Source organism: Pseudonaja textilis, chromosome 10 (assembly GCF_049901715.1).
Source record: "Pseudonaja textilis isolate UNSWEBS1 chromosome 10, rPseTex1.2, whole genome shotgun sequence".
In the NCBI taxonomy this organism is placed as follows: Eukaryota; Metazoa; Chordata; class Lepidosauria; order Squamata; family Elapidae; genus Pseudonaja; species Pseudonaja textilis.
Genome location: NC_141999.1, coordinates 19,910,409 through 19,938,271, shown reverse-complemented (window position 1 = coordinate 19,938,271; position 27,863 = coordinate 19,910,409). Strand labels below are relative to the sequence as shown.

The 27,863-nt window shown below is 42.5% G+C and overlaps 2 protein-coding genes and 1 long non-coding RNA gene across 9 annotated transcripts; 2 read left to right on the top strand and 1 right to left on the bottom strand.

Annotated features, from left to right (window-relative positions):
• Positions 1-473: 473 nt before the first annotated feature.
• LOC148124956 (uncharacterized) lies at positions 474-19,049 on the bottom strand. Its single transcript, XR_015744858.1, has 3 exons — positions 18,962-19,049; positions 1,832-1,995; positions 474-545 (listed from the first exon to the last, which is right to left on the bottom strand). It is a non-coding gene; the product is annotated as an uncharacterized LOC148124956 (long non-coding RNA).
• On the top strand, positions 7,321-10,055 carry LOC148124957 (uncharacterized). Its single transcript, XM_087939415.1, has 3 exons — positions 7,321-7,369; positions 8,917-9,033; positions 9,448-10,055. Exons 1-3 carry the CDS (start codon positions 7,321-7,323, stop codon positions 10,053-10,055), a joined length of 774 nt encoding a protein of 257 aa, XP_087795541.1.
• Positions 15,202-26,877, top strand: LOC113453135 (phospholipase A2 inhibitor and Ly6/PLAUR domain-containing protein-like). 7 transcript variants are annotated; one of them, XM_087940063.1, is made up of 6 exons: positions 15,202-15,425; positions 20,655-20,767; positions 22,182-22,298; positions 24,121-24,273; positions 25,113-25,250; positions 26,308-26,877. In XM_087940063.1, exons 2-6 carry the CDS (start codon positions 20,695-20,697, stop codon positions 26,493-26,495), a joined length of 669 nt encoding a protein of 222 aa, XP_087796189.1. In that variant the 5' UTR covers positions 15,202-15,425; positions 20,655-20,694; the 3' UTR covers positions 26,496-26,877. The 7 variants fall into 7 exon arrangements, with proteins under 7 accessions (XP_087796189.1, XP_087796188.1, XP_087796190.1 ...); XM_087940062.1 differs by lacking the exon at positions 15,202-15,425 and adding an exon at positions 18,406-18,824; XM_087940064.1 differs by lacking the exon at positions 15,202-15,425 and adding an exon at positions 18,492-18,824 and having other exon boundaries at positions 26,314-26,877.
• The last annotated feature ends 986 nt before the right edge of the window (positions 26,878-27,863 follow it).

Genomic DNA, 27,863 nt, shown 5'->3' with positions numbered 1-27,863 from the left:
GTTGATCAACCGGATCCAACCCATGAGAGCTTGACTCCAGAAACCAACCCGGTGGTTTCCGAGGATGCCCAGTCCAGAGAGAGTGTTGGCGACACTATGCCAGCTCAACCGTCACAGACTGATACCGAACAGTCAGACAATGTTCCCGAGTTGCGCCGCTCCGGGCGCCAACACAAACCCCCATCTACCTCAAGGACTATGCGTGTTCGCATCTGGGGGAAGGGGTGTTATGTCCTGAGGACTCATGGAGTTCTCACTCAGGTCCACTCACTTGTGTGGGCGTTATTCCCCCATTCCCATTGGTCAGTTCTCCCCAGCAGCCAGCTATAAAAGCAGTCTGCGGGGTCCAACTGGCTGCTGATTGCTGCGAGCCAGTTCCAGGCTTGGCAAGCACGGTCAGCCCTTTATTTGTAAATAAAGTACTGTTGCACTCATGCTCTGGTTCAGCCTCTCATTGCTCAAACTTAACAGTTCCTTTCTTCAAATTGGGAAGGTAGCTTGGGAGGGAGAAGATATGTAATAGAAAATCATACTCCTCGCAAGACCTGGTAAAAGAAAGAGGAAATACATTCTCAACCACCCATGAGGGTTGTAGGTGTTTAACAGAAGGAGAAAAGTTCAAGAAATTGCAACGTGAAGTTTTTATATATCTTCATCTAATGCCATTTCTTCCTGAGCATTGACCAAGTTTCCTATGCCTGCCCCTCTCTCTCCCCCACACACGACATAATTGCTGTGCAATAATGGCGATTTTACTAGTATGTTATCAAATCTAGAATTCCCTGGGAGAAGGTGCATTGCTCGGGGTACCTTAAGGCCATTGTCCTGGAAGCTGCTTTTTATGGGCCCTTCAGAGAAAGGGAGCCTTCTCCCATCCTCAAAGTCAGTCCTAAAGAGGCAAAGAGTTTTTCTCCTGAATTCAAAAAGAACAAGGGATCAAAATGTTTACTCTTGCATTGGGACCGTTTTTGCAAAATGCATGAGCCTGAAAAGGAATGAAGAAGAACCAACCACCTTGCCTTTTCACTTGTTTCTTGTACCATTCACCATCACCTTCGCTACGTCCTGGTGTGGGAATGTCACAGGTCTACTTTCATGGGTGTTACCCTTCCATCCCAATTCATTTCTGATCAAATCCAGCTTTATTTTAGCCATTAATCAGCCCACCTGTGTATTTCTACCAGCCTTCCCTGCTTCTCTGCTAATCCAAGCAGTAGAAGAACAGAAGGTAGAAGACAGAAGACAACTCTGGAAAGTTTACCGTTTTCCTCAGATTGTGACAGAAAGCAATCATTTACGACAGAAAGCAATTATCTGCCTATAAAGTTGTTTTATAGATAGGAGGCAGCTTACAGTTTAAGCAGGAAAGCGAAATATATTTCTGTGTTCCTGGCATTGACCAAGGAGGAGTCAAACAAGCTATAAACCTTGGCAATTAAGAGAACATTTCCTTCTGTCCTACATCAGAGTGAGGTGTTTTTTTTAACAATAAAGACCATAAATCAGCAAAAAATATCATTTTCTGCAGACACAAGAAATAGGATTTTGAAAGTCAATGTATTTTTTTTTAAAAAAAATGTTCTGTCTGGAAATGTTTAGCTATGACTTAATCTGGATTTTTATAGTTGGTGCGAGGCATACAGAAATCACAGCTCTGGAGATGTTCCAAAAAGTTCTTCAAAATGAGAAGGAAATTCTGACAGAAAGGGCCCATTTCTTCCCTTTTTGGCAAAGCCCTTTCTGTTGTTTATGTTAAAATGACAGGTGGAGTTTGGATTATATCTTGATCAGCCCCATCTGGACTTTGTTGGCCATATCCTGCATAACACACCTGATGGATGACGAGAAGACAGCAAGAACAGAAAGGCTGTGACTTCTGACTTGTATCAGGAAGTAGAGAAATATGTGTCCTCCAAGCACATCCTAGGCTGGTTTATTGCCCTTTAGAGAAGTTGAAGTATTTTGCCAAGCAGCAGATGAAAATTCAGTCTGTTTCTGTTGGCAAAACAAAGGTTCAACCATCATTATCGCGAAGCTCAAACCTCAAAAGTTGAACTCCCATTGTATAAAATCAATATGCTATGCTATGCATGTGTATATGCTATGAATGTGTAGAGGGATTGAAAATCCCTTCCTTCTCTCTCTCCTTCCTTCCTTCCTTCCATCCATCTCCTCCTCCCTCTATCCCTCCCTCCCAACTCCATTTTTCTCTCTTCCCCTTCCTTCCTTCCTTCCTTCCTTCCTTCCTTCCTTCCTTCCTTCCTTCCTTCCTTCCTTCCTTCAAGAAAAAACAGACAAGGCAAGGTTTGGAGATAGAAACCACATTACCAAATTCCACAATTCCTTCTTTCCTCGTAATGTATAGAGGACATTTTGAGATATTTTGCAACTGAGGGAAAATGAAGCAAATAAAAATCCCACACTAAGGGTTTTTTTTGAAAAAAATTATTTCTTTTCCTGCTTCCCCTTCCAGCGCTAGGACATAGCTTAGAGATTAATGATTAATTCTATATGACACATGCAAAATTGTTAGCTGTTTTTTTTTTCAGGGCAATGTCTATCATCTATTTATAGAAATTGAAGGACACGTTTGTATGATATTCTTTGAAAGATTTTCTCTCCAGAAGGAAAGAAAAATTAATAACGAGCAAGTTTGAGGTTTGATTCCCACAACATAGTCAAAGTATTTACTAAGATGGAATTACTATTATTCTTCTCATTCCTATTACCTATCTCCTTCTACTTATGATTACAACCTTGTTGCTTGTATCTTTATGGTTTATATTTTTTTATTTAGTTTACTAGCATGATTTTGATTGTTTATTTAGTACCCTATGACTGTCACATGTATCTTTTGATTCATGATGAAGGTATTTTTTATGTACACTGAGAGCTTATGCACCAAAGACAAATTCCTTGTGTGTCCCATCATACTTGGCCAATAACGAATTCTATTTTATTAGGAATGTTATTAAAAGAAATTCACAACTTGGCCTCAAGGTTATTATTTTCTTTTTCATTCCAAAAGGATGCTATAAAGCAGAGAATGAAATTTTCCCGTCAAGGGTTTATAACTAGTATCTATTCCTATTGGACATCTTCTTTTTGGACCACTTTTCTCAATGCCATTATAACTTCAAACAGTCACTAAATGAACTGTTGTAAGCCAAGGACTACCTGAACATCCAATAACTACACCAAGTACAAATAGTCCATGACTTACAACCACAACTGAGCCCAAAATTTATGTTGGTAAGTGAGGCATTTGCAAAGTGAGTTTTGCCCCATTTGACGACCTTGTTAAGTGAATCGCTGCAGCCGTTCAGTGAGTAACACAGTTGTTAAGTGAATCAAGAATTATATGGATGACCTTGCTATATATTTTCTGTTCCTTGTTATGCTTTATGGACCTCATGAAATCCCTGTATTCGAGAGTTTCTTCCTCAATGGATACACCCAGCTTGTAATACCTACTGTGGCATAGGTGAGGAGGGCAAAAAGACATAAGTGCTTCCGGTTATGATAAAGCTTTTCGCACGTCTATAAAGCTGATTGAGAGACAGCAACTCCCCAGTAACCTGAAGATCAACTTGCTGACTACGGACTCCGAAGCATCTCAAGGTTACCTTGGAAAATTCAAAGTAAGTGGTCCCATTGCAATCGGGAATCCTGAACCTCCTTTTTCTGATCTCGTTCATGCTTTCATGCACTGTTTTAGTCGTTCTAAAAAGCATCTATTTGAAGTTCATTCTCTATTTTTGATTGGGACCGGATGGAACACCCCAATTCTGTCTTCCCTTTTCTTCGCTAATCTGCCTTCTCTTATTTTTACATTGACCTGTATTTTAAATACAACAATTTGTTTTCAATACGCATCCTGCGACATACAATCCTGGATATTTTGGCATGAAATATTCACACGGGTGTGTTTAAATAGAAAAAACAGAACTGCTAATGGAGTTTCGCATTCTGACATTTAGGGTGATTTAACCCACAAGGAAGGTTCACTTCCTTGTGGGTTAAGAGGACCTGATCTGGGGCGCTTACATTGCAGCCCTGGTCAAAAGGGCCCAGCAGAGATTATACTACCTGAGGCTTCTCAGGAAACAACAACTGAATGAAAAACTGCTGGTGACCTTTTCCCGCTGTACCATAGAGAGTATTTTAACTTACTGCACCTGTGCCTGGTTTGCCAATTGCATAGTGGCAGATAGGACAGCGCTCCAGAGGCTTAATTTCATTGCCCAGAGGATCATTGGTTGCCCTCTCCCCTCTTTGGAAGAGCTTTATTGCTCCCAGTACTTTAAGAAAGTTCAAAACATTCTCAAAGATCCATCTCATCCTGGGCGCCCTTTTTTTTTTGCACTATTACCATCTGGCAGACGGTACAGAACAATAAAAACAAGGACAAATAGGCTGAAAAACAGCTTCTATCCCAGAGCAGTAACTATATTGAATTCTACTATATAGGGCAATATTAATGCAGTATCAGGGGTTTTCAGTTCAATTGTATAGAATGCAAAGGAGATGTGTTTGTGTTTTATTTTTATAGTTTTAATGTACACTGAAGATGGCATTTAATTTTGTTGTACCAGGTGCAATGACAATAAAGTAAACTAACTAACTAACTTAACATTGGATCACCTGTAGAAGGCAGGTTTCAAGACTGAGCTCCTGCAAATATTGATCAGGGTGCACGCTGTTTTAAATTGGAAGGGATCGGAGATTGGACTGGTTTCTATTTTAATCTGAAAGAAGATATTATTTATATTAGTTATATGCCATCCATTTCATCCTGAAAAGAAATTTGGGGCAGCTTGCAATCCTGTACATATATCAAAATGGCATTATTCTTTGCCTCGGTAAGATCATGCTTGGAATAGTGATCCAGTTTTGGTCACCACAATATAAAAAAGATGTTGAGATTCTAGAAAGAGAGTAGAGAAGAGCAACCAAGATGATTAAGGGACCGGAGGATAAAACATACAGAGATAGGTTGCAGGAATTGGATATGTGTAGTTTAGTGAAAAGAAGGACTAAAGGTGACATGATAGCACTGTTCCAGTCTCTCAGGGGCTGCCCCAAAGAAGAGGGAGTCAAGCTATTCTCCAAAGCTCCTGAGGGTAAGACAAGAAGCAACAGATGGAAACTAATCAAGGAGAGAAGCAACCTAGAACTACGGAGAAATTTCATGACGGAACAATTAATCAGTGGAATGAGTTACCTCCAGAAGTTGTGGGTTCCCTATCACTGGAGGTTTGAAGAAGAGCTTGGACAACCATTTATCTGAAATGCTGTTATAAGATTTCCTGCTTGGACTAGAACATTTTGGACCTCAGGGACCACCAAACTCATAATTTTAAATCCTGCGGACCAGAGACCCTGGGAAAATCCCCCACCCTGTTTTCCTACTGATCGATCATTCTTTATTTGGGATTATGGGATACCATCTCCAGCTCTGTTCTTAGGGGGAGAGAGAGAGATTTTCAGCTTCATGCAAGGAAAGCAGCAGAAGCAGCAGAAGTCTTTCTTTCTCTCCCCCAAACTCTGCCAAAAAATGACTCTTTGTGAGACTTGTTGCATCGGTGCAGCCTCTCGGAGCAGGAGGCCTTGCAGGGTCCCAAAGACTCATTTCTGGCAGAGTTTGGGGGAGAGAAAGACTTTTGCTACTTTCCTTACATGCAGCCAAAAGCAGAAGAAGAAAGAAGCGGAAAGAAGCAGCCCGATGGCCAGGCGAGGCACGTGGGGTGAATGGCACAGGTTCCCCCCCTCTGCCCTTTCCCCCTCCCCTCACTACTTCATGTTGTTCACAATGCAAGCGATGCAAGCCTTGTGTTCCCGCAGGGCATGTGGGTGGCACAGCCTTGTGTTCCCGCGCAGCCTGGATTAATTGCTTGTGTGTGGGGGGGAGCTTTGGGAGTGACATTTCTCTGTGGACCACCAAAATTTTCTCATGGACCACCAGTGGTCATTGGCAACCACTGGTCATTGGCAACCACTGGACTAGAAGACCTCCAAGTTCATGCCCATCACCATTATTCTGCTATTGGCCCTTTTGCAGATATTGAAATCTAAATATTTTCCAGCTAAAAACGTTGAATGTATTTCTTGGTTTGTCTGTTACATACTTTTTCTTCTGGAGTGACATACCTTCCTTATTTTTCTCCACAATTATAACTGTGTGAAATATGTTAGTTTGGGGGAAAGTGACCAGCTCAAAGTCTATCTAGTGATCTTTTGAGGCTGGACATAAATCTGATCTCTCTAGTCGATCATCTTAATTGCCACACTGCTATGGCTCAAAATTGTTCATATAAGGAAAAGAGAGGAAAAAATAATAACTGGAATGTCCCCTTGAAAACCCTAGCTTTATCCGTCAGCATAGAATTTTATGATATTTTTAATCATTTGTGATAGCTTGGGGAAAGAGAACTTTGTAACTACCTTATCACTTAACAGGATCAGGCAAACAACAGAGAGGAAGATTAGCTGAGCATCTGTTTAGCAGAGAGATGATAAGAGCCCCAGGAAAATAAAACAGGTAGCCAGAACCCTACATGATAACTGAGTCAATCTCTCCAACTGTGCGAGAGTAGATCCATCTGGTTTAGAGAAAAGACCAGTTTTCTCCTGCCAAAGACCTGAAAGAGGATATTGAATCAAGATAATCAATCAATCAATGACAATTTTTTTAAAGCAAATTTTATTGATTTTAACAACAAAGACACAAAACAAAACATCATTAAACATTAAAAACATAAAACCTCAATCAATGACACATTTTTGAAAGGCTGAGTTAGGATGGAACCAATTCGAGTTTCTTTGTAATGTTCTCTTCTTTTCCCAAATTAAAATCCAATTTTGATAGCTGCTGTACAGGTCGTCCTTGACTTATGACTGTAATAGAGCTCACCCATCTTGATCATAAATGAAAGCTGGTTGCCAAGACCATGTGTCTCCAGAGGGAGAGGGCAGCCACCAGAACTTGAGAGCTAATTCATAAGTATTTCTGGGCAGGTTTGTCATAACTTAAAATGGTCTCTGAGTGACCAGTCGTAAGTTGAGGACTACCTGTTGTCCTTCTCCGAAGGTTATCTCTTGATTCTCAACAAAAGAGTAGAGATGGGAAGAAAAATCTAGCCATTGGGACCTACTGCACCTCCCATCTCCTGCCTCCCGTCCTTTAAAAAAATGCAGCCGTGAAAAAGTCACCTAGCTGATGCTTATTCAGTAATGGTTTTATTTTTATTTTTCTTTGCAGAAGTTTCTGCTAGAACAATCTTCCAGCTGTGCATCTTGGAACTAGGCAGCCTCATCAGCATGCAGGCTCTCGTGGGACTTTTTTGTTTCTCGCTGATTCTTGTTACAGGTGAGAACAGATATGCCCAGATGCTCGTGTAGGAAGGTTGGTTCCGTTGAAATCAATGGGATGAGACCACATTGTAACTAGCAGCCTTTTGGTGGGGAAAACTTTTGTAAGTGCCTCAAGGTGAAAACCAGGCAGGTGGATACAGAAAGAAAGCTGGAACTAGAGGCGATTCAAGTTTGGGCATTTATGAATGAAATCATAGATCTGTTCTTCCTAGTATCCCTCAACATTGGGCTTCTATCGATGGTTTCACTCCAAGTAAAATAAAATCGCATGAAGTGCTGAGTGGCACCATCCAACCCATTCAGATGAGGAACTGAGTTCTTTATTTTAGAAATTTATAAGGCTGACCAAGGAGGTTTATGAGGATTCTAAGGAACTTAGAATAAAAACAACAATATCATTTCAAAACACCAATTAAAAAATCATCAAACTTGTAGACCCACCACCAACATTAACCCAATGCCTGGGGAAAGAACCAGCTTTTCAGAGTCAGGGTCGTGATTAGGAATGGAAGCTCTTCTTTCTTTCTTTCTTTCTTTCTTTCTTTCTTTCTTTCTTTCTTTCTTTCTTTCTTTCTTTCTTTCTTTCTTTCTTCCTTCCTTCCTTCCTTCCTTCCTTCCTTCCTTTCTTCCCCCCTCTCTCTCTCTCTCTTTCCGTCTTTCTTTCTTTCTTTCCTTCCTTCCTTCCTTCCTTCCTTCCTTCCTTTCTTCCCCCCTCTCTCTCTCTCTTTCTGTCTTTCTTTCTTTCCTTCCTTCCTTCCTTCCTTCCTTTCTTCCTTCCTTCCTTCCTTCCTTCCTCTTTCTTTCTTTCTTTCTTTCTTTCTTTCTTTCTTTCTTTCTTTCTTTCTTTCTTTCTTTCTTTCTCTCCTTACTTGCTCCGTCCTTCCCTTTCCTCCTCCTCCTCCTCCTCCTCTTCCTCTTCTTTTTTTACTTCTCTTTGGCTCCTCCTCCTCCTCCTCCTCGTCCTCATCGTCCTCCTCCTCCTCCTCCTCCTCCTCCTCGTGTTGTTATATTATGAACACTCACACAAGTCATCCAGTTGTCTAGACTGTATATGTTGTGGTGCAGGCTGACTAGGCCATTCCCACCATGGCTCACCCAGCAGCCGGGCAGAGAAACCATGGCTAACATTTTTGAAGCCCACCCCTGGTTGTGAGGTATCGAAAATGAACCCCAAAACTCCCCCTATACACCCACAAAGAGTGTCTTTGGAAGTGCTTTGTTTGGTGGTGGTGCAGTGGTTAGAATGCAGCCTAATTCTGCTGACCGCTGAGTGCCAGGAATACGGCAGTTTGATCCTGACCAGCTGAAAGTTGACTGACCTTTCATGCTTCCGAGGTTGGTCAAATGAGGACCCAGATTCTTGGGGGCAATAGGCTGATTCTGCTAACTGCTTAGAGAGGGCTGTAAAAGCATGGTGAAGTGGTATATCAGTCTAAGCGCTATTGCTATTTTCAGAAAGCCCACAGATTTAATCCGACCTGTACTTTTGGCTCCTTACCGCGTTTGATCTAATTTGCTGAAGGTCCCTGTTTCTTTGTCTAGGAACCTGTCTAGAGTGTGAACATTGTTCTGGCTTTGATAAGGACTGTACTGGCAAATTAAAGCTGTGCGATGAAGGCCAAGATACCTGTGCTACCATACTAACGGAAACCATAATCGGTGAGTTTTTTTGGCCAGCAAGTACCTGCCCTCCCCTTTTATCTGTTTTTAATCCCTAAACCAATTTTCCTCCCTCCAAATTGCAAAAGATTTCCCCCCAGGCCAAGCATTTGCTTTCTTCCTGAGTTATTATGAATCTTTCCTGAGAAAGGAGGGATGAATTTAATGAGGTGAAGCCTTCCTTGATGGCTATGGCAGATAGCAGATAGCTTTAAATCAGGGTTGTCCAACCTTGGGCAGCTTTGAGACTTGTGGACTTCAACTCCATGGTTGGCTGGGGAATTCTGGGAATTGAAGTCCACAAGTCTCAAAGTTGCCCAAGGTGGGACAACCTTGCTCCAAATCATTTGTAGGGGTTCTGATTGAATAAAGATGGGGTAACCATTAATGTTTCTCTGGATTGTTCCTATCTAGGAAAAATGAGCAGGTTTACCATTGTAAAATCCTGCTATCAGGCCTCCAAATGTCTAAGGAGCAGCAAAAGAAATTCCTTTGTGAAAGTTAATGTGAACATTGAATGTAGTTCTTCACCAGTCGGAAAGATGGAAAGCAAAGAAGACAAAGCACCGGTCCTTTGGAGCAATGAATTGCCCAACAATCAACTCCTAGCAGAAGTCTTCAATCAACCCAAATCCAGGGCTGCTGTAGTCTTCAATCCTAATCCCAGTGACATCAAATTCAAGGCGGCAGAAGTCAGAGCCGCCAATCCTTCCAGCAAACCACCCAATACTTCTGGCATACCACCCAATCCTTCCAGCGAACCACCCAATCCTTCCAGCAAACCACCCAATCCTTCTGGCAAACCACCTAATCCTTCCGGCAAACCACCCAATCCTTCCGGCCAACCACCCAATCCTTCCGGCCAACCGACCGAGACTCCCGCTAAAACCACCAAGTCTACCACTAAAAAACCCAATCCTACCGTATTGGTTACAGCCACAACAGGTGACAATGCCCATCAAACCGTTGCATCCTTTCTCCTGGCTCTCTCTTCCCTTCTGCTAATGAACATCTTCCTCTAAAGCAGCAGCCCCTTTGCGTAATGTGAGCCTGCATGGAAGCAAACTTCTCATTTCAGCCCAAACTTTTCCAAAAGAGAATCATTACCCTGAATGAATCACAGGATTCTTTACTGGCCAAGTGTGATTGGACACACAAGGAGTTGGTCTCCGGTGATGATGATGTACATATAAACAGAAAAGTAAAAAAAGTCACCGATCCTAAGAAACAACAAATTATTTTCCTCTTCTTCCATTTCTGGATTTGTAAACAGTGGAAAGAAATAATAATAATAATTTCTAACTTTAAATTTCAAGGCAAAGGGGAAAAGCAGGAAACAATTTCCAAGATAATCCAAATAAAAACCCATAGCTAAAATTGGTCCTGTCTTCAATGGAAAATTAGGAGAAAACAGTGGCCATTATGGCTAAGAGCACCTTCACACAGCTTCCTGTGGTGGACAGGACAGGACAGGACAGGACAGGACAGAATTCTTTATTGGCCAAGTGTGATTGGACACACAAGGAATTTACAACCTCGTTTGGAGCAGGAGGTTTCGCTCACAGTCACTTGGGGCTTAGTTCTCTCTCTGCTAGATTACTGCAAGGTATCTTACATGCTTTCCACCTAGCTCTATTACACGGTTGCTTCAGGAGTTATCACTTGGCCTTTGGGTGTCATTCAAGGTGACAACATTCACCTTTAAAGGCCATGGGCTGGTGACCAGAATTCTGCAGCACCTTCTCCCCATAAGAACTTTCTGGCTGATAGGATCAAGGACACCCTCTTCTTTTTAAAAATGTCTTCTCTATCTCTCTTCCTGTAGAATAGCATTCCTCTAGATAGGGAGTGTGGAACAATGGCCCTTTTATGACTTATGAACTTCAACTTCCAGAATTCTTGAGCCAGCTGACTCAGGAATTCTGGGAGTGGAAGTCCATAGGTCATAAAGGGGCCATCCTTCTCCACCTCTGTTCTAGATTCTAGACCAGGTGTGTTTTATTACAGGGTAATAAAGGTATATATTCTTTTATAACCTCTGCAGTCCAAAGTGTAGAGCTCACTTCATTCCCAGTACAATAAACTTCAAATAACTGTGTGGCCCCATCAATCTCTGGCCAGCTGCACGGAACCACATCCTTTACTGCAACAATCCTGACGTTACCACAATTACAAGGAAGGGGACTTTCCCCAAACTGCTTCTGATATGACAAGACCACAGAGGACAGTTTTCCCACTAAGATGGTCAGGGAGCCTCATCCTATAACTCAACTGGAATGGAACAGAACAGAACAGAATAGAATAAAAGAATAGAGTAGAGAGTAGAGAGTAGAGAGTAGAGTAGAGTAGAGTAGAGTAGAGTAGAAGAGAAGAGAAGAGAAGAGAAGAGAAGAGAAGAGAAGAGAAGAGAAGAGAAGAGAAGAGAAGAGAAGAGGGAGTAGAGAATAGAGAGTTGGGTAGAGCAGAGTAGAATACAATAGAATAAAATAAGAATAGAGTAGAGTAGAGTAGAGTAGAGTAGAGTAGAGTAGAGTAGAGTAGAGTAGAGTAGAGTAGGGTAGAGTAGAGTAGAGTAGAACTTTATTGTCACTTTAAATGCACACTAATCAGTATACATTAAAATGAAATTTCTTGGCATTCTTCTCTCAAAAGATTACCAGTATGCATATACCCACATACATGACACAGAGAAGCATCACAGTCTAGTGTGGCTGTATACTTATATATATGGTGGGGGGAAGAAACCTGCAAGTTTACAAGATGAATGGCATCAGGAATAAAGCTTTTGCAGAATCTAGCAGTCCTGCTATAGATACTTTGAAACCTCCTTCCAGAGTTTAGGGGACAAAACAGGTGCTCACCCCGATACAAAAAGTTTTCAGATGTTTTTGCCTCCAGTCCCCTAATCATCTTTGTTGCTCTTCTCTGCACTCTTTCTAGAGGCTCCACGTCTTTTTTATAGTGTGGTGACCAAAACTTTGTTTTGGTCCCTTTTGCTACAGGCCTTAAGAGAGCAGGGCTGGGTGACGTGGTGAAGGCATCAGGCTAGAAACTTGGAGACCATGAATTCAAATCCATCCTTAGTCACAAAAGCAGCTCAGGCCAGTCACTTTCTCTCAAGACACTTTTGGCTTGAGCCATTCCTGAAAAATCTTACTTGTTGGTCCTTGTCCAGGTAACCTCTGAGAATTAGACAAGATCCAAGAGGAAAACAAAAGTTACAGATATATTTTCCAAGGCTTTCTTGCTAAACTAAGGGAGACTTACAGACTGGAAGAAAAGATAGGGAAAGTCCCGATCAAATCAGAATGCTGTCATTCTGCATGTGCGCGATAAGTCTTCATAGGAGGAAGTGCAATGCAGAAATAGGTTGTTAAGCAGCAAGTGCAATCAACTAGATAGGGATACCATGGAAAGTTAAATATTACTGAAATTACGATGGGTTAAAGGCCAATGTATCCAGAGTTCAAACACCCCAAAGCATCAGTGCCACATTAAATGAACAGGGGAGTTCGAAGATGCTGCACATTGATATCAATTCAATATGGACTGGGCCTTAGATTTCAGTAAAGGTGTGTGCAGGATTTGGCTGAAGCCCAGGTGTTGAGACACCGGTGGATGATTTAGAACAGGTTTTCATCGATCCGGGGTTTCATCCACAGGTCTGAACCTGCCCAATGCCAAGTTCTTCCTTATTGGATGCTCCATGACACAGTTCAGTTTTTCAGATCTCTGGCTGAGAAAAGGGACAGGAGAAAAAAGCTTGGAAAACTGTGCATGAATAGTCAACCTTTGAAGTTCAAGAAGCAATTTTAAAACGGGACTCACAACTGGCAGGTTCTGACCAGTTCTGGAGAACTGGTAGCGGACATTTTGAGTAGTTTGGAGAACTGGCCAATCCCACCTCTGACTGGCCCCACCAACCCCATCTCTTCTTTGCCTCCCGAGTCCCAGCTGATCGGCTGGGTCTCCTTTTGTTGTCCTGCACAGGAGAATGGAGCTGGAAAGCAGGTTAGTGGGGTGGTGAGGGATCAGTATCAGTATCAGTGGGGAGGGATTCAGTATCCTTCCTCTGCCACGCCCATCAAGCCATGCCACGCCCACCAAGCCACGCCCACAAAACTGGTAGTAAAATTTTTTGAATCCCACCATTGTCTTCATGCTTATAACCATTGCGGCATCCCTAGGATCATGTGATCAAAATTTGAACCCTTCCATCAGAATAGAGCTAGATAAAAATTCAGACTCTTGACTCTTATTTACGGCGGCTGCAATGTCCCAGGGTCATGTGATCCCCTTTTACGACCTTCTGACAAGCAAAGGGAAAGGGAAAGCCAGGTTCTGTTAACAACAGTATTGCTAACTTAACAACTGCAGGGATTTACTTAACAACTATGGCGGGAAAAATCGTAAAATGGGGCAAAACTTCGCAATGGAAACATGGGGCTCCATTGGGGCCATAAATCAAGGACTACCTGTGGCAGCAAGGTAGGTGGACTGAATTCCTGCCTAGCAGGAAGGAGGGCCCCATTGGAAGATTTGAGAAGCAATTTGGAGAGAAATCGACCTGGGGGTGAGGGGAAATCTATACATTTGCGAAGGGTTGACGCTGACTTGATGGCACAGGATACATCAATCACAGGCGTTCATCAAAGAGATGGTACACGCCAAGATAGATTGGGTAACTTCCTGGGGGAATGGAAAATAAAAATTTAAAAAAAAACATGCCAGACATTTGTATTAGGAATGGAGTCTTGCAAAAATTCTCACACCTAACGAAGTGTGCAAAGAGCATGTGCAGAAATTGAACCTCGGTGGTGCAGTGGTTAGAATGCGGTGCTGCCGGCTACTTCTGCAGACTGCCGGCTACCTGCAATTTGGCAGTTCGAATCTCACCAGGGCTCAAGGTTGACTCAGCCTTCCGTCCTTCTTAAATAGGTAAAATGAGGACCCAGATCATTGGGCGTAATAGACTGACTCTGTAAATCACTTAGCGAGGACTGTAAAGCACTGTAAAGCCTAAATATAAGTCTAACCGCTATTGCTATTGCTAAATTATGTGGTGTTTTTTTTGTTTTGTTTTTTGAAAGGATATGAAGATTTAACTTGTTAGCACCACCCTGAACCTTCAGGTAGATTTCAGTTTCTACCACATCTTCAAAAGACATCACCAGTTCTCATTTTCCTTTCTTACTCATCCACGTGCACTCGATCTAGATTCTAGATTGAGTTGTAGTGTTTGGGCTCAGAGATTGTAATCCGTCACTTCTATCTCCTCCCCTGATCTGCAAAGAGCCACTCAGTGCACCGGGTTTCTTCTACACCAGTAGCAGGACACCCAAATTTATATAGAGCTTGTTCCCAGGGCACCTTAGCTCCATTCATAGTCTCTCTTGAGCTCCCCATATGTCCTTTCCAGCAAGAAAAAAAAGCAAATACGACGGCATGTTACAGATTAAAAAATGGTCCTTAATCTGAACACAGACGGGAAATTTTAGGCGAGTTAGAACACAGATATTGAGTAACAGCGACTCCTGGTGGGCCATAATCATCTTTGTAATTTTTCTTTATTGCTGTTTAGTTTGGTTTACTTTATTGTCATTGCACCTTGTACAATGAAATTAAATGCCATCTTCAGTGTATATTAGGACTATGAAAATAAACACACATCCTTCACATGATATTGCATTAATATTGCACTATACAGTAGAATTCAGTAGAGTTACTGCCCTGGGATAGAAGCTGTTTTTCAGCCTTTTTCTCCTTGTTTTTATTATTCTGCCAGATGGTTATAGTTCAAAAAGTGTTTCTGCTATTGTTAATCTAGTTGTTGGTTCCTTTGTGGTATTTGCTGTCAGAAGGGGACATAAATTGTCCAGAGATTCCCTAGATTAAAGCAGTTTATAAATTCCAGTGTAAAACTGTAAAATAAAAAACAGAAATAAGTTTGAGATGATTGGAGTGCAAGGCAACTCAATCTAAGCCCCAGCAAGCAATGAAATTATATCTCATCTCATCTCATCTCATCTCATAGAGCTGTCCAGTCTGGTATAAATCAACACATACTAGGAAAGTAGATGTTGCTCTAAATGAAGCTAGCAGAATTATTACCAGAAGTGTTAAACCTACCCCTCTAGATAAAATCTATCACCTAGCTTTTGTCCTGCCATAAGCAGCAGCATACAGAGAGAGGCTCAACATCATCTATATCTAGACAACACCCACTCTGTGGCTTACAACAGCTCAGCAGAGACTACAATCTAGGAAAAGCTTTGAAGAGTTTGAAAGCGAAGAGGATCTATGGAAAGCTACACAAAACCAACACCGGATGGAATCAATTTCTGACAAAAGCTGGGATGTATGGAAGTAATCGTTGAATAGACTGCACACAGGTACAATAAGCTCCAGAGACACTCTGAACAAATAGGGCTATCTGGTGGCTTTTGCAATTGTGGGGACATGCAGACCACAACACATATGCATATTTGACATTTGTGTTCCGGTGAGTGTACGTTTGAGGACCTCATAGCAGTATGACAGAACGCAATTAATGTTGCAAGTTTCTGGGCAAGATTTGTTTAATTTGTGTATATTTTAATCTTGTATTTTAAATTTTATATGTCGTATAGTATGCCTTAAGGGGTCCTTGTTGCTCTCTGAGCTAGCTTGTTTTCTTGCAGACATTTCATTACCCAAACCAGGTAACATCATCAGTGTTTGATGCTGATAGTGATGTTACCTAGTTTGGGTAATGAAACGTCTGCGAGAAAACAAGCTAGCTCAGAGAGCAACTAGAATCCCTCTTGTCAGCCCTGAGCTACAAATATTCTCCTTTATTAATGGTATGCCTTATTTTAATTGTGATGCTTCTGACATGAATAAGCAAACAATAGCATAGCATAGCACAACATAGCATAGCATCATAATTCATATCAGTCATAGTGTTTTAAGTTGAATGCATTTTTTTTAAAAAAAAACTTGGGCTGTTTAATTCTGTCTTTTAGTTCTGAGCTGTTTCTTTTAATCTGTTTTTCTTCCCTTCTTGGAAAAAATCACTAGCCTTTATCCTTCTCAGTTAGGCATCTTTTATGAGATTCCATAAAGCCAATTCCAGAAAAGGACATTGTCTTTCAAATACAAGAAAGACTTTTTGTGCCACCTTACACTGAATGCATTATGCGTTCTCTTCAAGGTGCCCTTAGAGATTCTCCGTTGTTTACACTGTTAAACTTTACATGACTTTTCACAGCTCCTTTAAAGATTGGAAGTGAATACCTTTGCAAAAAAAAAAAAAGAAAAGAAAACATCGGTCTTTAAGGTGATAGAAAAACAACTTCCTTTTCTGGAACAGGTTTTATGAAACTTCGTAAGAGAGGCCCAATTAAAAGACAGCTTGGTCTAGCGATTAAGGCACCAGGCTAGAAACTGAGAGATTGTGAGTTCTAGTCCTGGCCTAAGCATGAAAGCCATCTGGGTGATTGATTTGGGTTCAGGGATGAGGCAATGACAATCCACTTCTGAAAAACCTTGCCAAGAAGCTGCAAGAGCCAGACACAGTTGAACAGAGGAAACGAAACTTAATTATGCTTTAGAGCAGCCGTTTCTCAACTTCTTGAAAGTTCACGTGGATTGAGAAATGCTGCTTAAAAAAATACTACCACAGTTTCAGCAAAACCATGAGTGAAGTCAGAGGATGGCCACACATCTGCAAAGAGAGGTACCTCCCAAGTGGTTTCGGCCACAAAAAAACCTTACCCTACCAGTTCTGAAATCCAGATCCATTGTCTGCCCATTTTTTCCCCTTTCAGCCCAGGCGCTCCTAGGTCCTAGAGCAGGAGTCTCCAACCTTGGCAATGCTAAGATTTGTGGACTTCAACTCCCAGAATTCCTCAGCCAACCTTGACCACTCTGAGACTTGTGGACTTCAACTCCCAGAATTCCTCAGTCAGCTTTGCTGGCTGAGGAATTCTGGGGGTTGAAGTCCACTAATCTTAAAGTGGCCAAGGTTGGAGACCCCTGTCCTAGAGCAATGCCAGCCCAGTCCAGACTTCTAGATGAGGAATGGTTTTGCACAGCTGGCTGGGAAGCCAATCTATCTTGCTCTTATAACAGTGGTCCCCAAACTTTCTGACTTGTCGGATGGGAGGGGGATTGTGGGGGAAAGGGGATGGTTCTATGTTCCATTCCAGCTTCCATGGCCTAGTTCTAAATGTACCACAACCCAGTAGTGGGCTGTGCCCCTGGGATCAGGGACCTCTTCTTTATAGAATAGCAATATCACTTAGACTTATATACCACTCTGTATATACCACTCTGTAGTTCTTTACAGGGATGCAGTGACTCAGTGGATAAGACTCTGAGTTTGTTCATCAGAAAGATCAGCAGTTGGGTGGTTCGAATCCCTAGCGCTGTGTAACAGAGTGAGCTCCCATTACTTGTCCCAGCTTCTGCCAACCTAGCAGTTTGAAAGCATGTAAAAAATGCAAATAGAAAAATAGTGACCACTTTGGTGGGAAGGTAACAGCGTTCCATGCGCCTTCAGCGTTTAATCATGCCAGCCACATGACCACCAAGACGTCTTCAGACAGCGCTGGCTCTTCGGCTTTGTAACAGAGATGAGCATCGCCCCTAGAGCTGGAAACAACTCGCACATATGTGTGAGGGGAACCTTACGTTTTTAGTTCTTTACAGCATTCTCTGAAAGGTTTACAATATGTCAGCCTATCGTCCCCAACAATCCGGGTCCTCATTTTACCAACTTTGGAAGGATGGAAGGAAGGCTGAGCCAGTCAGGATCGAACTCCTGGCTGTGGAATGCAGAGTTTGCCTGCAATGCTGACAAACCAGTATTGGTTCTAACCAACTGCACCACGCCTGTGAGGTAATCCAGAGAGGAAGCACAAACCCCAATACTAATACTAACTTTCTTGTAAAGTTACGGCAACAGAAAATTGCAAGTCGGAAAGCACTTCCACCCCCCCTCCCCTGCCTTTACCTTCCAAAGAGCTAGGGAGGGTCCTGTTTGAGAGGCTTCCCATGGCTTGAGATAACTTTTGCATGATGCTTTTTGTCATCTAAACTATGACTCTTTCCGTACTCTCCCAAGGCCATTCTCACAGGCCACTTAAAGAACCGGAAGACTAATTTGACTCCAGATCTTTTGAGTCCAAACCCTTTCTCTGGCTTTTCCCAATGCCTCAAACCATAGCCTAACTGTCCACCCTGCATTTATGCAACAAACCAAATTGTCCCCCCCACCACACACACACAAAAACAAACCCCTGTTTAAAACACCCAACTCGGTTAGCTGTGCAAGCCACGATGCCGAGCTTCTCCTCAATCTAGTTTAAAAGTGCTGAAAAGTTAGCCATTTGGAATTTCCCCCATGCGACTTGACTTCACCAAGAGTTATTTTTAAAGCTGTGGATCGGCCTCCCTTTGGGTGTGTGTGTGTGTGTGTTTTAAATAATCTGCAGCCGTCATTCAGTGAAGTAACAGATGAAACTTCGCTAGCTCTGATAAAAGTCATAGGGAGAAGAAAAAAACAAAACAAACAAAACACCAAAACCATCTTCAGCGACTGCCAAGAATTTCAGCTGCTGTTAAAGGCACAGGGAAAGGAAAAGCAAAACGAGAATCGCGCTAGCCGTTGGAAGCCAGCTCTGGATTGAAATGCAGAGCGCTTTGTGAAATCCTGGAGTTTTTAAAGGGGCTTTTTCTGCATTTCTGCATCTGCCGGTAAAAATGGCCCGCAGGGGTAGGTGGATCGGCAGAAAGAGAGCAGACACTGGGTATGTATTTGAAGGCTGGGAAACGGTAAGAACTTGCAGGGCTCGCTGATTGGGCTATAGTGTTATATTTCTCCCTCCTCCCCGCCACCCTGCAGATCATTCTGTGATATTAATAGAAGTGAATAGCACAGCATTACCAGTTATGGGGATTCTCATCATCGTCCGGATTCATTAACCGTCGACAATTAGGATCAGCAGCCGCAGTGGCTCATGTTGACCTTTCGATCATCTCTAACAGTGAAATGTTTTGTCTTTGGAAAGTTCTCAGGACAGGTTAATCTGGGGGTAGGTGACGTATTTCTGGAATCAGCAGCTGGGTGGGGTGTCAGGTTTAGGAGACACAGTTTGTCCTCGAGCTACGACCACCACGGAGACCAAAAGTTAGGTCCTGAATCAAGACATTGGCTGAGCGAACTTTGCTCCGTTTTACGACTTCTCTTGCCGCGGTGCTTAAGCGAATCAGTGCAGTTGTTTAAGTCAGTAACATGGTTGTTCGAAGAGTCTGGATTCCTCCCCTCCCCCACTTGCACAGATTTGGCTTGTCGGAAGGTCTCAAAAGCAGATTGCGTGACCCTGGCACATAAATATGCACCGCTTGCCAGGTTCGATCAAGGGAGCGTGGGGAAGCAGTGACGGCCGTGTGAAAAACGATTGTAAGTCGCTTTTTGGCCCCCCAGTGCTGTTGTAACCTGGAATGATCACAAAACGAACTGTTGTAAGTCAAGAACTGCCTGCGATTGAATTTTGGATTGCCCTGTGCCACTTCCTGAACTTGCAGGGCGGGTTTTTCTCCTCCTCCCAATGAACCTCCTGCCCCCAGAGCTCTCAAACTGGCCCAGTTGCAAGGAAATAGAGAGTTGTTTTTCAATCCTAGCTGTCTTAGTTGTCAAAACTGGTGTCATGATTTCTCAAACCTTTTTCTTCCCCTTTTGAGTTCCTTCTTCTCATGGTGAGGATCATAGTTTCTTGCTGGTGTGTGGTGCCTTTTATTTTATTTTTTAGCTGAGGTCATTCTTGGAGTTTCCAACTCTGGTCAATTCTTGGTTATTGTTACATTTCGATCTTTTCGCAAGCGACTCTTGCTGCCCACCCTTCCTGAGCAGTGGACCAGAAAAAAATAAAATAAAATAAGCAAGGAACGACTTTTTCCTAGCCCCTTCTCTTAGCAGGAGAGTGGGGTCCGGCAGAATGGACTCTCAGGAGAGGACATTCATATACCCAGAAACCATGCCGGTGCTGCATTGAAAGAAGTCCAGCAAAAAAGAAAGACTAGGGGGCAGACAGGATAGTAGTATTCCAGTATTTGAGGGGCTGGCATAAAGAAGAGTTGGAGTATCCCAGGGTCGTGTGATCCTCTTTTGCGACCTGCTGACAAGCAAAATCAACAGGGAAGTTAGATTCACTTAACAACCGGATTACTTATTTTACCGCTGTAGTGATTCGCTTAAAACAACTGCGGCAAGAAAGATCATAAAAACAGGACAAAACCCAACACATATCTCACTTAGCCATACAAATTGTGGTCGTTAAGTCGAAGACTAACCTGTAAATGTCTGTTTTTCCTGTGACTGTGTTAAATTTATACTTACTGACAAAGGAAGAAAGGTGTGTTTATTTAAAGGTGATTTAAAGATGTGTTGTTGTGTTAAATAAAAATTCAACACCACAATAGTTCGTCACAGAAGTGGCTCTGTCTGCAAAGGCTCCTGGATGAGGACTGAAAGGCAAAAGCAGATGCTGTACGTTCCATCCCATATTTGGGTAGAGCAGGTTGCCCTGGTTGAAAAAAAACAAACAAACCACTTTTTCCTGTGAATGTTTATCCTTTAGGACATAGAAGTGGCCCCACTGCAGAAGAAGTTCCAGGGAGATGCTGCCCTCTTCATCACTCAAGATGAAAGTTCTTCTGAGCTTATTTTGCATTTCTGCCCTTCTTTCTTCCGGTAAGAAACCTCTGGTAATTCCTCAGCAGCTGGGAAAACGTCTCTGACAGATTATGAAAGCAGGCCTAAGCAGATAGCAATAGCACTTAGACTTATATACCACTCCATAGTGCTTTAAAGCCCTCTCTAAGCGGTTTACAGAGTCAGCGTATGGCCTCCAATAAATCCTCATTTTACCCACCACAGAAGGACGGAAGGCTGAGTCAACCATGAACCGGTCACGGTTGAACTGCTGGCAGTCGGCAGAATTAGCCAGCAATCCTGCATTCTAACCACTGCGCCACCACGGTTCTTATAATAGCAATAGCACTTAGGCTTATATACCACTTTATAATTCTTTACAGCGGTTTACAGAGCCAGCCTCTTGCCCCACAACAATCTGGGTCCTCATTTTACCCACTTCGGAAGGGTGGAAGGCTGAGTCAACCTTGAGCCTGGTGGGATTTGAACTGTCAAACTGCAGGCAGCCCGGCAGTCAGAAGAAGTAGCCTGCAGTACTGCACTCTAACCACTGTGCCACCGAGGCTCATCTTCTAGTTCAAATCTTTTTTTTACATCATGAAAAACCTTTCCAAGATATGCCTGCTCTAACTCGACATTTTCCAGAATTTTCCAGGTAGCGTAGCTCATACCTGTACTTGCGTAGACAACACAGAGGAAACATGAGTTGTGCCCTAGGGAATGGGAGAAGGTTAGAAGAGTGGCTCACCCCATGAGTCACTGGGGAAATAAGAGGGAGGAAATGGAAAACCCAGGTGGATTTGCAAGATTCCAGGACAGGAAATCCTTGATTTAATGCCCACAATCAAGCTCAAAATTTCTGTTGCTAAACAATAGGTGTTTAGGTTCATTAGACACTCTGGTCACTAATACAAATTGGTAGGAGTGACTGTAGTGGCTAGTGGACCTAACAAAAGATATTTTGGGGAAGGGAAGGTGGGATTGTTTATTTATTTAACTAATTTATTTTGTTTGTCAAGCATGTATGAGAAAACAAGTATGAACATATACACATATAAGTATAAACAGTGTAAGTATATACATAATAACTGAGTATGAATAAATGGGAACAGTGGGACAGGGACGGTAGGCACACTGGTGCGCTTATGCATGCATGCTTACAGACCTCTTAGGAATGGAGTGAGGTCCATGGTGGACAGTTTACAGTTAAAGTTCTGGGGGTTTGAGGATGTAACAACAGAGTCAGGTAGTGAGTTCCAGGCGTTGACCACTCTGTTGCTGAAGTCCTATTTCCTGCAATCGAGTTTGGAGCGGTTTACTTAGAGTTTGTACCTATGGTATTGTTTGCCCGTGTATTATTGCGGTTCAAGCTGAAGTAGTCATTGACAGGTAGCCATGGATACATGGCTGAAATATCTGTCCTGCTAGTTGATGGGTCATTTCACTTTTTCAGGTGCCCCCCAGGAGTGTGAAATATGTTTGGCCACGGGATATAGTTGTAAAAGTGAAAAAGAGGAGTGTGAAATGGAAGAGGACATCTGTTTAATTGAACTGACAGAGACCTCCAAAGGTGAGTGAAAGGTCGATCAGTAGACAAGCAGACCTCTTGATCTTCTCTCCCTACAATAGTTTATTTTTGTCCCTGGAAATACAGGAAGTCCTTGACTTACGACCAGCATGTCTGTAGCTAAGCAAGGTGATTTGTTAAGTGAATCGCTCCTGATTTGCCAACCTTTTGACCAACCACAATTGGCAATGTCTGCAGTTATTAAATGAATCACACAGTCATTAAGTGAATCCAGCTTCCCCCATTGATTTTGCCTGTTGGAAAGCCAGCTGGGAAGATCACTAATGATGACCACATGACACACACACACACCCCCGGGATTCTGTAAATATCATAAATACATGCCAGTTGCTAAGCAACAAATTTTGATCATATGACTCGTGGGGAATGCTGTGAGGGTTATAAGGTCAAAGACTGGTTGTAAGTCACTTTTTACAGTGCCACTGTAACTTTGAATGGTTGTAAGTCAAGGAATACCTCTACCCTCCAGGCCAGTTGGTGAGTGGGATTAGATTAAAGAGTTGAACTGAAACTAGCAGATTAAGCTCTGTTCCTTTCCTGACCATGGTGTTCACTGGCTGACTTTGGGCCAGTCCTTATTGCAGTCCAACCTGCCACCCATGTTTGCTATGGATTAAGATGATGCCTCCTTGGGTTATAAGAACAAAAATGGAATATTAAGATTAAGATAAACTTTATTGTCAATTTTTTTTACGGCGAGCACACTGGCAGACATATATATAACCCACATATACACATGCTATATGCATACATACCACGTTTTTCCAAAAATAATATCTAATCCTAGCATAATTTTTCCAGATACTCGTAATATAAGCCCTACCCCAGCCCACCCAAAAATAAGCCCCAGTTAAGCTTGTCAGCCACACAGATGCATTTAGTTTTGTATTTCCCTGAAAATAAGACCTAACTGGAAAATAAGCCCTAATGCCTCTTTTGGAACAAAAATTAATATAAGACCCAGTCTTATTTTCAGGGACACATGGTATATATCCCTACCTACACACACATACACACACACACACCCACGCATACACACCTATCTCTATCATCTATCATCAATACATTGGAAACTTTTTTGCTGGAACCCTCTTTTTTCTCTGCATTGAGATAGCTACATCTTTTCTATAATGCGTTTTATTGATTTGAGCATTGCCCATCAGAATTGTAGCCATTGGGTAAAGGTAAAGATTTCCCCTGTCCATAATCATGTCCATCTTTAAGGGGCAGTGTTCATCTCCACTTCCTAGCCGAGTGAACCACTGTTGTCTGAAGACACTTCTACGGTTATGTGGCTAGCATGACTATATGCCAAAAGCACATGGAAGGCTATTGCCTACTGAAGTGGTACCTATTTATCTGCTCACATTTGCATACTTTTGAACTACTAGGTGGGCAGGAGCTGGGACAAGAATGGGAGCTCACCCCATCATATGGCACTCGGGTCTCAAACCCAGGGCGTCTGTTGTCCAGCTGAAAAGCGCAGCAATTTTAACCACTGAGGGATTTAGAAATCAAATATTAACAGTAATAACAAACATGCTTCTTTATGACTGCAAAAAAAATAAAGGATGATCCAAACATGGAAAGTTGCCTTCAACTTGCTGGCTTACCTAGAGGTAACCCTCCAAGGTATTAGGCTTGGAGATGTCAACCATTGATCTGGATGCTTCTTGAGGCTAAGCATCCTATTACAGTTCTGAGATCCTTAGTCACAAAAGGAGTCCCATATAAAAGCTCTGTGCACTACTAGGCTAGGTGAAGGCCTAAACATCACCAACTATGAAATTTTCTCTCTTGGCAGGAGGAAAAAATATGTCGATTATAGGAAAGGGCTGCTATTTCTCAGAAAACTGCACCTCTGCATCTGTTTTGGTGACCTTTGGACAAGGAGAATTCCTCAGGAAAAGTATCCTGTGTTGCTCAGGAGAAGACTGCAGAGAAGATTCTCTTCCATGTAGGTCTCTTCTTCTTTGCCTCTGCCAGTGACCATCATCCAACCATGTCAGAAATAATTGGCACTCCAAACCTTGATTGATGAACCTGCAGAATCACCTCAAAAGAATTCGGAGTTGCCATACCCTCCAAGAACTTCAAGTAACAGGAATTCTCTACTAGAGGCCCTGTTGAGTATTGTAATTCAGAATGATGGAGAGCAGAGGTGTCCAACTTTGTCAACTTTAAGACCTGTGGACTTCAACTCCCAGAATTCCCCAGCATTTCTCTATCTGCGAAATTGAAGTCCACTGGTCTTAAACTTGCTAAGGTTGGTCATTCCTGATCTGGAGTTCTAATCCTTGATTTGCAAGTTAGATGTTTCTGGGGAGGGGGGGCAGGTTCCCCTTTGCAAGATGAGTAAACAACTTTATCTGGAGGGCTTGTAGGATTCTTTAAAGACTGCATCAATAGTGTTGGGAATGTTTATTTATTAATTTATGTATTAGATTTTTAAAAAATACTTAAAGTAAGTCAAGACAATGAACATATCTAGTATTCTATTTCTCCCACCACAATAACCCTGTGAGGTGGGCTGGATTGTGGCAGGCATGCTGCAAAGGTCGTAAGAATGAGGACCGGTTGTAAGTCACTTATTTTCAGTGCCATTGTAGGTTGGAACAGTCACTAAACGAATAATTGTAACTTAAGGACTGTTCGTAAAAAAATGCAGGAGTAGATGTGAGAGCAACTATGGATGACAAATGCCTGAAACTAATGGAACCAATGATCACAAGAGGGTTGTTCGTTTTTGAACTCAAATGTTCTGATTTAATTAATTGGGCTCTCTTTTTTTTCCAGGGCCACCGATAAATATGACAGCCAATGGGAAATACTGCCCAGCCTGCTATTCTGAATCTGAGCCATGTCCTGTGAAGACAGTCGAGTGTACTGGATTTGAAAATTACTGCCTGGATTTGGCTGAGCATAAATATCCAGGTAATTCTGAGGTTATATTATGAATATGTTCACACGTCACCTTAAAACATGTTGACTGCATTTATACAACCTACCTTGCCCAATAAATTACAAATATGTGAACCTGAGTTCATTTAACCATGGATATGTTTCTCTGTGGGTGTATATGGCTTAGGTGGGATCCTCACCCATACAGTGGCAGGAACTGGATATATATAGTCTAATGAAGAGAAAGATTAGGGGTGACATCAGTGGTGGGATTCAATTTTTTTTTTACTACCGGTTCTGTGTGCATAGCTTGGAGGGTGTGGCCTGGTAGGCGTGGCAGGGGAAGGTTACTGCAAAATCCCCATTCCCTCCCCACCCCACTAACCTGCTTTCCAGCTCCGTTCTCCTGTGCAGGGCAACCAAAGAAGACCCAGCCGATCAGCTGGGACATGGGAAGCAGAGAATAGATGGGCCAGTCAGAGGTGGTATTTACCAGTTCTCTCTGGTTCTCAAAATTTCAGCTACCAGTTCTCCAGAACTGGTCAGAACCTGATGAATACCACCTCTGGGTGACATGATAGCAGTCTTCCAATACTTGCATGGCGGTCACAGAAAGGAGGTGGGGGTCAACCTATTTTCCAAAGCACCTGAAAGCAGGACAAAGAAAGTAATGGATGGAAGTTTATTGAAGAGAGATCTATCCTAAAATTAAACAGAATTTTCCTGTCAGTCAAAACTATCAGGAGAACAGAACGTGTGTTCCAGAAGTGGTGGGTGCCCCATCATTGGAGGTTTTCAAGAAGAGACTGGACAGCCATTTGTCCAGAATCATAGAGCGTCTCCTCCTTAAGTAGCGAGTTGGATTACAAGACCTCTAGGCTTCCCACTCTATTCTTCTGTTAGCTGTATCAAACCATCACGTTATTCGATGATATGGTTTATATCCACATATTTTGTGAATATAATACTGGAATTTTGTTAAACAAGTTGAAAGAATAGCATGTTGTGGTTAGGCAACCACTAAGTAGATGAGTGGACTTCTTAGGTCATCCTCACCAGGCTTTGTGTGACTTTCCTTCTTGTTTGTCAGGTATAGAAAAGCACATCACGCTGAAAGGTTGCACCACGGAGTCCATCTGCAATACTTTACACTCTGGAAAAACGAACTTCTTTGATACAGATACTGTCAATTGCCGGCCAGCCAACCAGGTCTCTCAGCTGACAGGATGTCTCCTCTTCACTCTCGTTGCACATCTGCTGATGAAAGTCCTCTTGTGAAGAAGCAGCCATTAAAAGGTTCCTTGTTTCTCCTTCTCAGAAAGAAGAATATAGAACATGGAAGTGACAGATGTTTGAGTCTGCTCGCTCAGTTTGCTCATTACTGACCAGCACAAAGTCTCCGAGGAAATGCTGGGACTTGAATTTGAACCCTCTTTTTAACCAATGACGAACGGCTTGCTAAGTCATGAATATGAAGAAACAAAATTTCCCCTGGAAAATACCTGTACTTAATAGACATGAGTGTGAGAGGTAGAGTGGCTATCCAGGGTGATCTTCCTCAATTGAGGATTTTTCCTCAGAAGATAGGGCTTCTGGAGACCTGCCACCCTTGCGAAGAAGAAGCTGCTGTTTTTCACAAATAAAATTTGGCCGTATCATTTTGATACTAACAAGTTGGAGAGGTGCATATCTCTACTGCAAAGCAATCTTTGAAGATTTGCACAACTTAATGTTTAAAACCTGGGATCTGATACCAGGTTAGTGTATAGATCAGGGAGTCTGCAACCTTAAACACTCAAAGAGCCATTTGGGCCCCTTTCCCACAGAAAAGAAAACACAATAATTTAACAACTGGTGTGACTGGGTGGGCATGGCCAATTCGACATCATTCACTCCCACCCAGTCACCTCCTGCTCTGGAATATGGAGCGAGTCTCCATCCTGCGCCATCACCCTTACCTTCTCAGGCCAGTGGTGGGATCAGCCAACAGGGAGCCGCAGCAGAGGGCCAAAAGAGCCGCATGTGGCTCCAGAGCCACAGGTTGCAGACCCCTGGTATAGAGTAATGGGGGTGTGCCCATGATAGATCTAATCAGGTTCAGCTGACAATATGTTAGGCTTGGTTAGTTTTTAACTCTGGTTTCTGGAGGCATATGAAGTTTGATGTGATGTATGAAGCCGGGCTGGTTTCATTAATATTGCTCTATATTTTGTGCAATCATGCGGTTGCAAATATTGTGCAAATTGTATGGGTTCACAGTAATCACGTTAGGCTGTTCTGCTAAATGAGGGAGTGGTGTTAAATTTCTGTTTCAAATGGACCAAATGCTTGACTCGGTTCAAGGTGAAATCCTTCGTTTTCCTCCTTTCCTGCGGATAAGTATAAACAGGAGTAAGAATACAGGAAATAGGTACAAATAAATGGGGACAAAAGGACAGGGATGGTAGGCACGATGGTGCACTTATGCACGCCCCTTACAGACCTCTTAGGGATGGGATGAGGTCAATAGTGGATAGTTTTGAGGTTAAAGTTTTGGGGTTTGAGGATGTAACAACAGAATCGGGTAGTGCATTCCAGGCATTGACCACTCTGTTGCTGAAGTCTTATGTCAAAGCAATTAGCATAAGTATATGCAGGCATAAAAAT

What these genes read in the sequence shown, in the direction of transcription:
- LOC148124957 (XM_087939415.1), top strand. Translation starts at nt 7,321, where the DNA reads ATGCAGGCTCTCGTGGGACTTTTTTGTTTCTCGCTGATTCTTGTTACA. An exon ending in CTCGCTGATTCTTGTTACAG is followed by an intron (nt 7,370 to 8,916) that starts GTGAGAACAGAT and finishes TTCTTTGTCTAG; the next exon opens with GAACCTGTCTAGAGTGTGAA. An exon ending in ACTAACGGAAACCATAATCG is followed by an intron (nt 9,034 to 9,447) that starts GTGAGTTTTTTT and finishes GTTCCTATCTAG; the next exon opens with GAAAAATGAGCAGGTTTACC.
- LOC113453135 (XM_087940063.1), top strand. Translation starts at nt 20,695, where the DNA reads ATGCTGCCCTCTTCATCACTCAAGATGAAAGTTCTTCTGAGCTTATTT. An exon ending in TTCTGCCCTTCTTTCTTCCG is followed by an intron (nt 20,768 to 22,181) that starts GTAAGAAACCTC and finishes TCACTTTTTCAG; the next exon opens with GTGCCCCCCAGGAGTGTGAA. An exon ending in CAGAGAAGATTCTCTTCCAT is followed by an intron (nt 24,274 to 25,112) that starts GTAGGTCTCTTC and finishes TTTTTTTTCCAG; the next exon opens with GGCCACCGATAAATATGACA.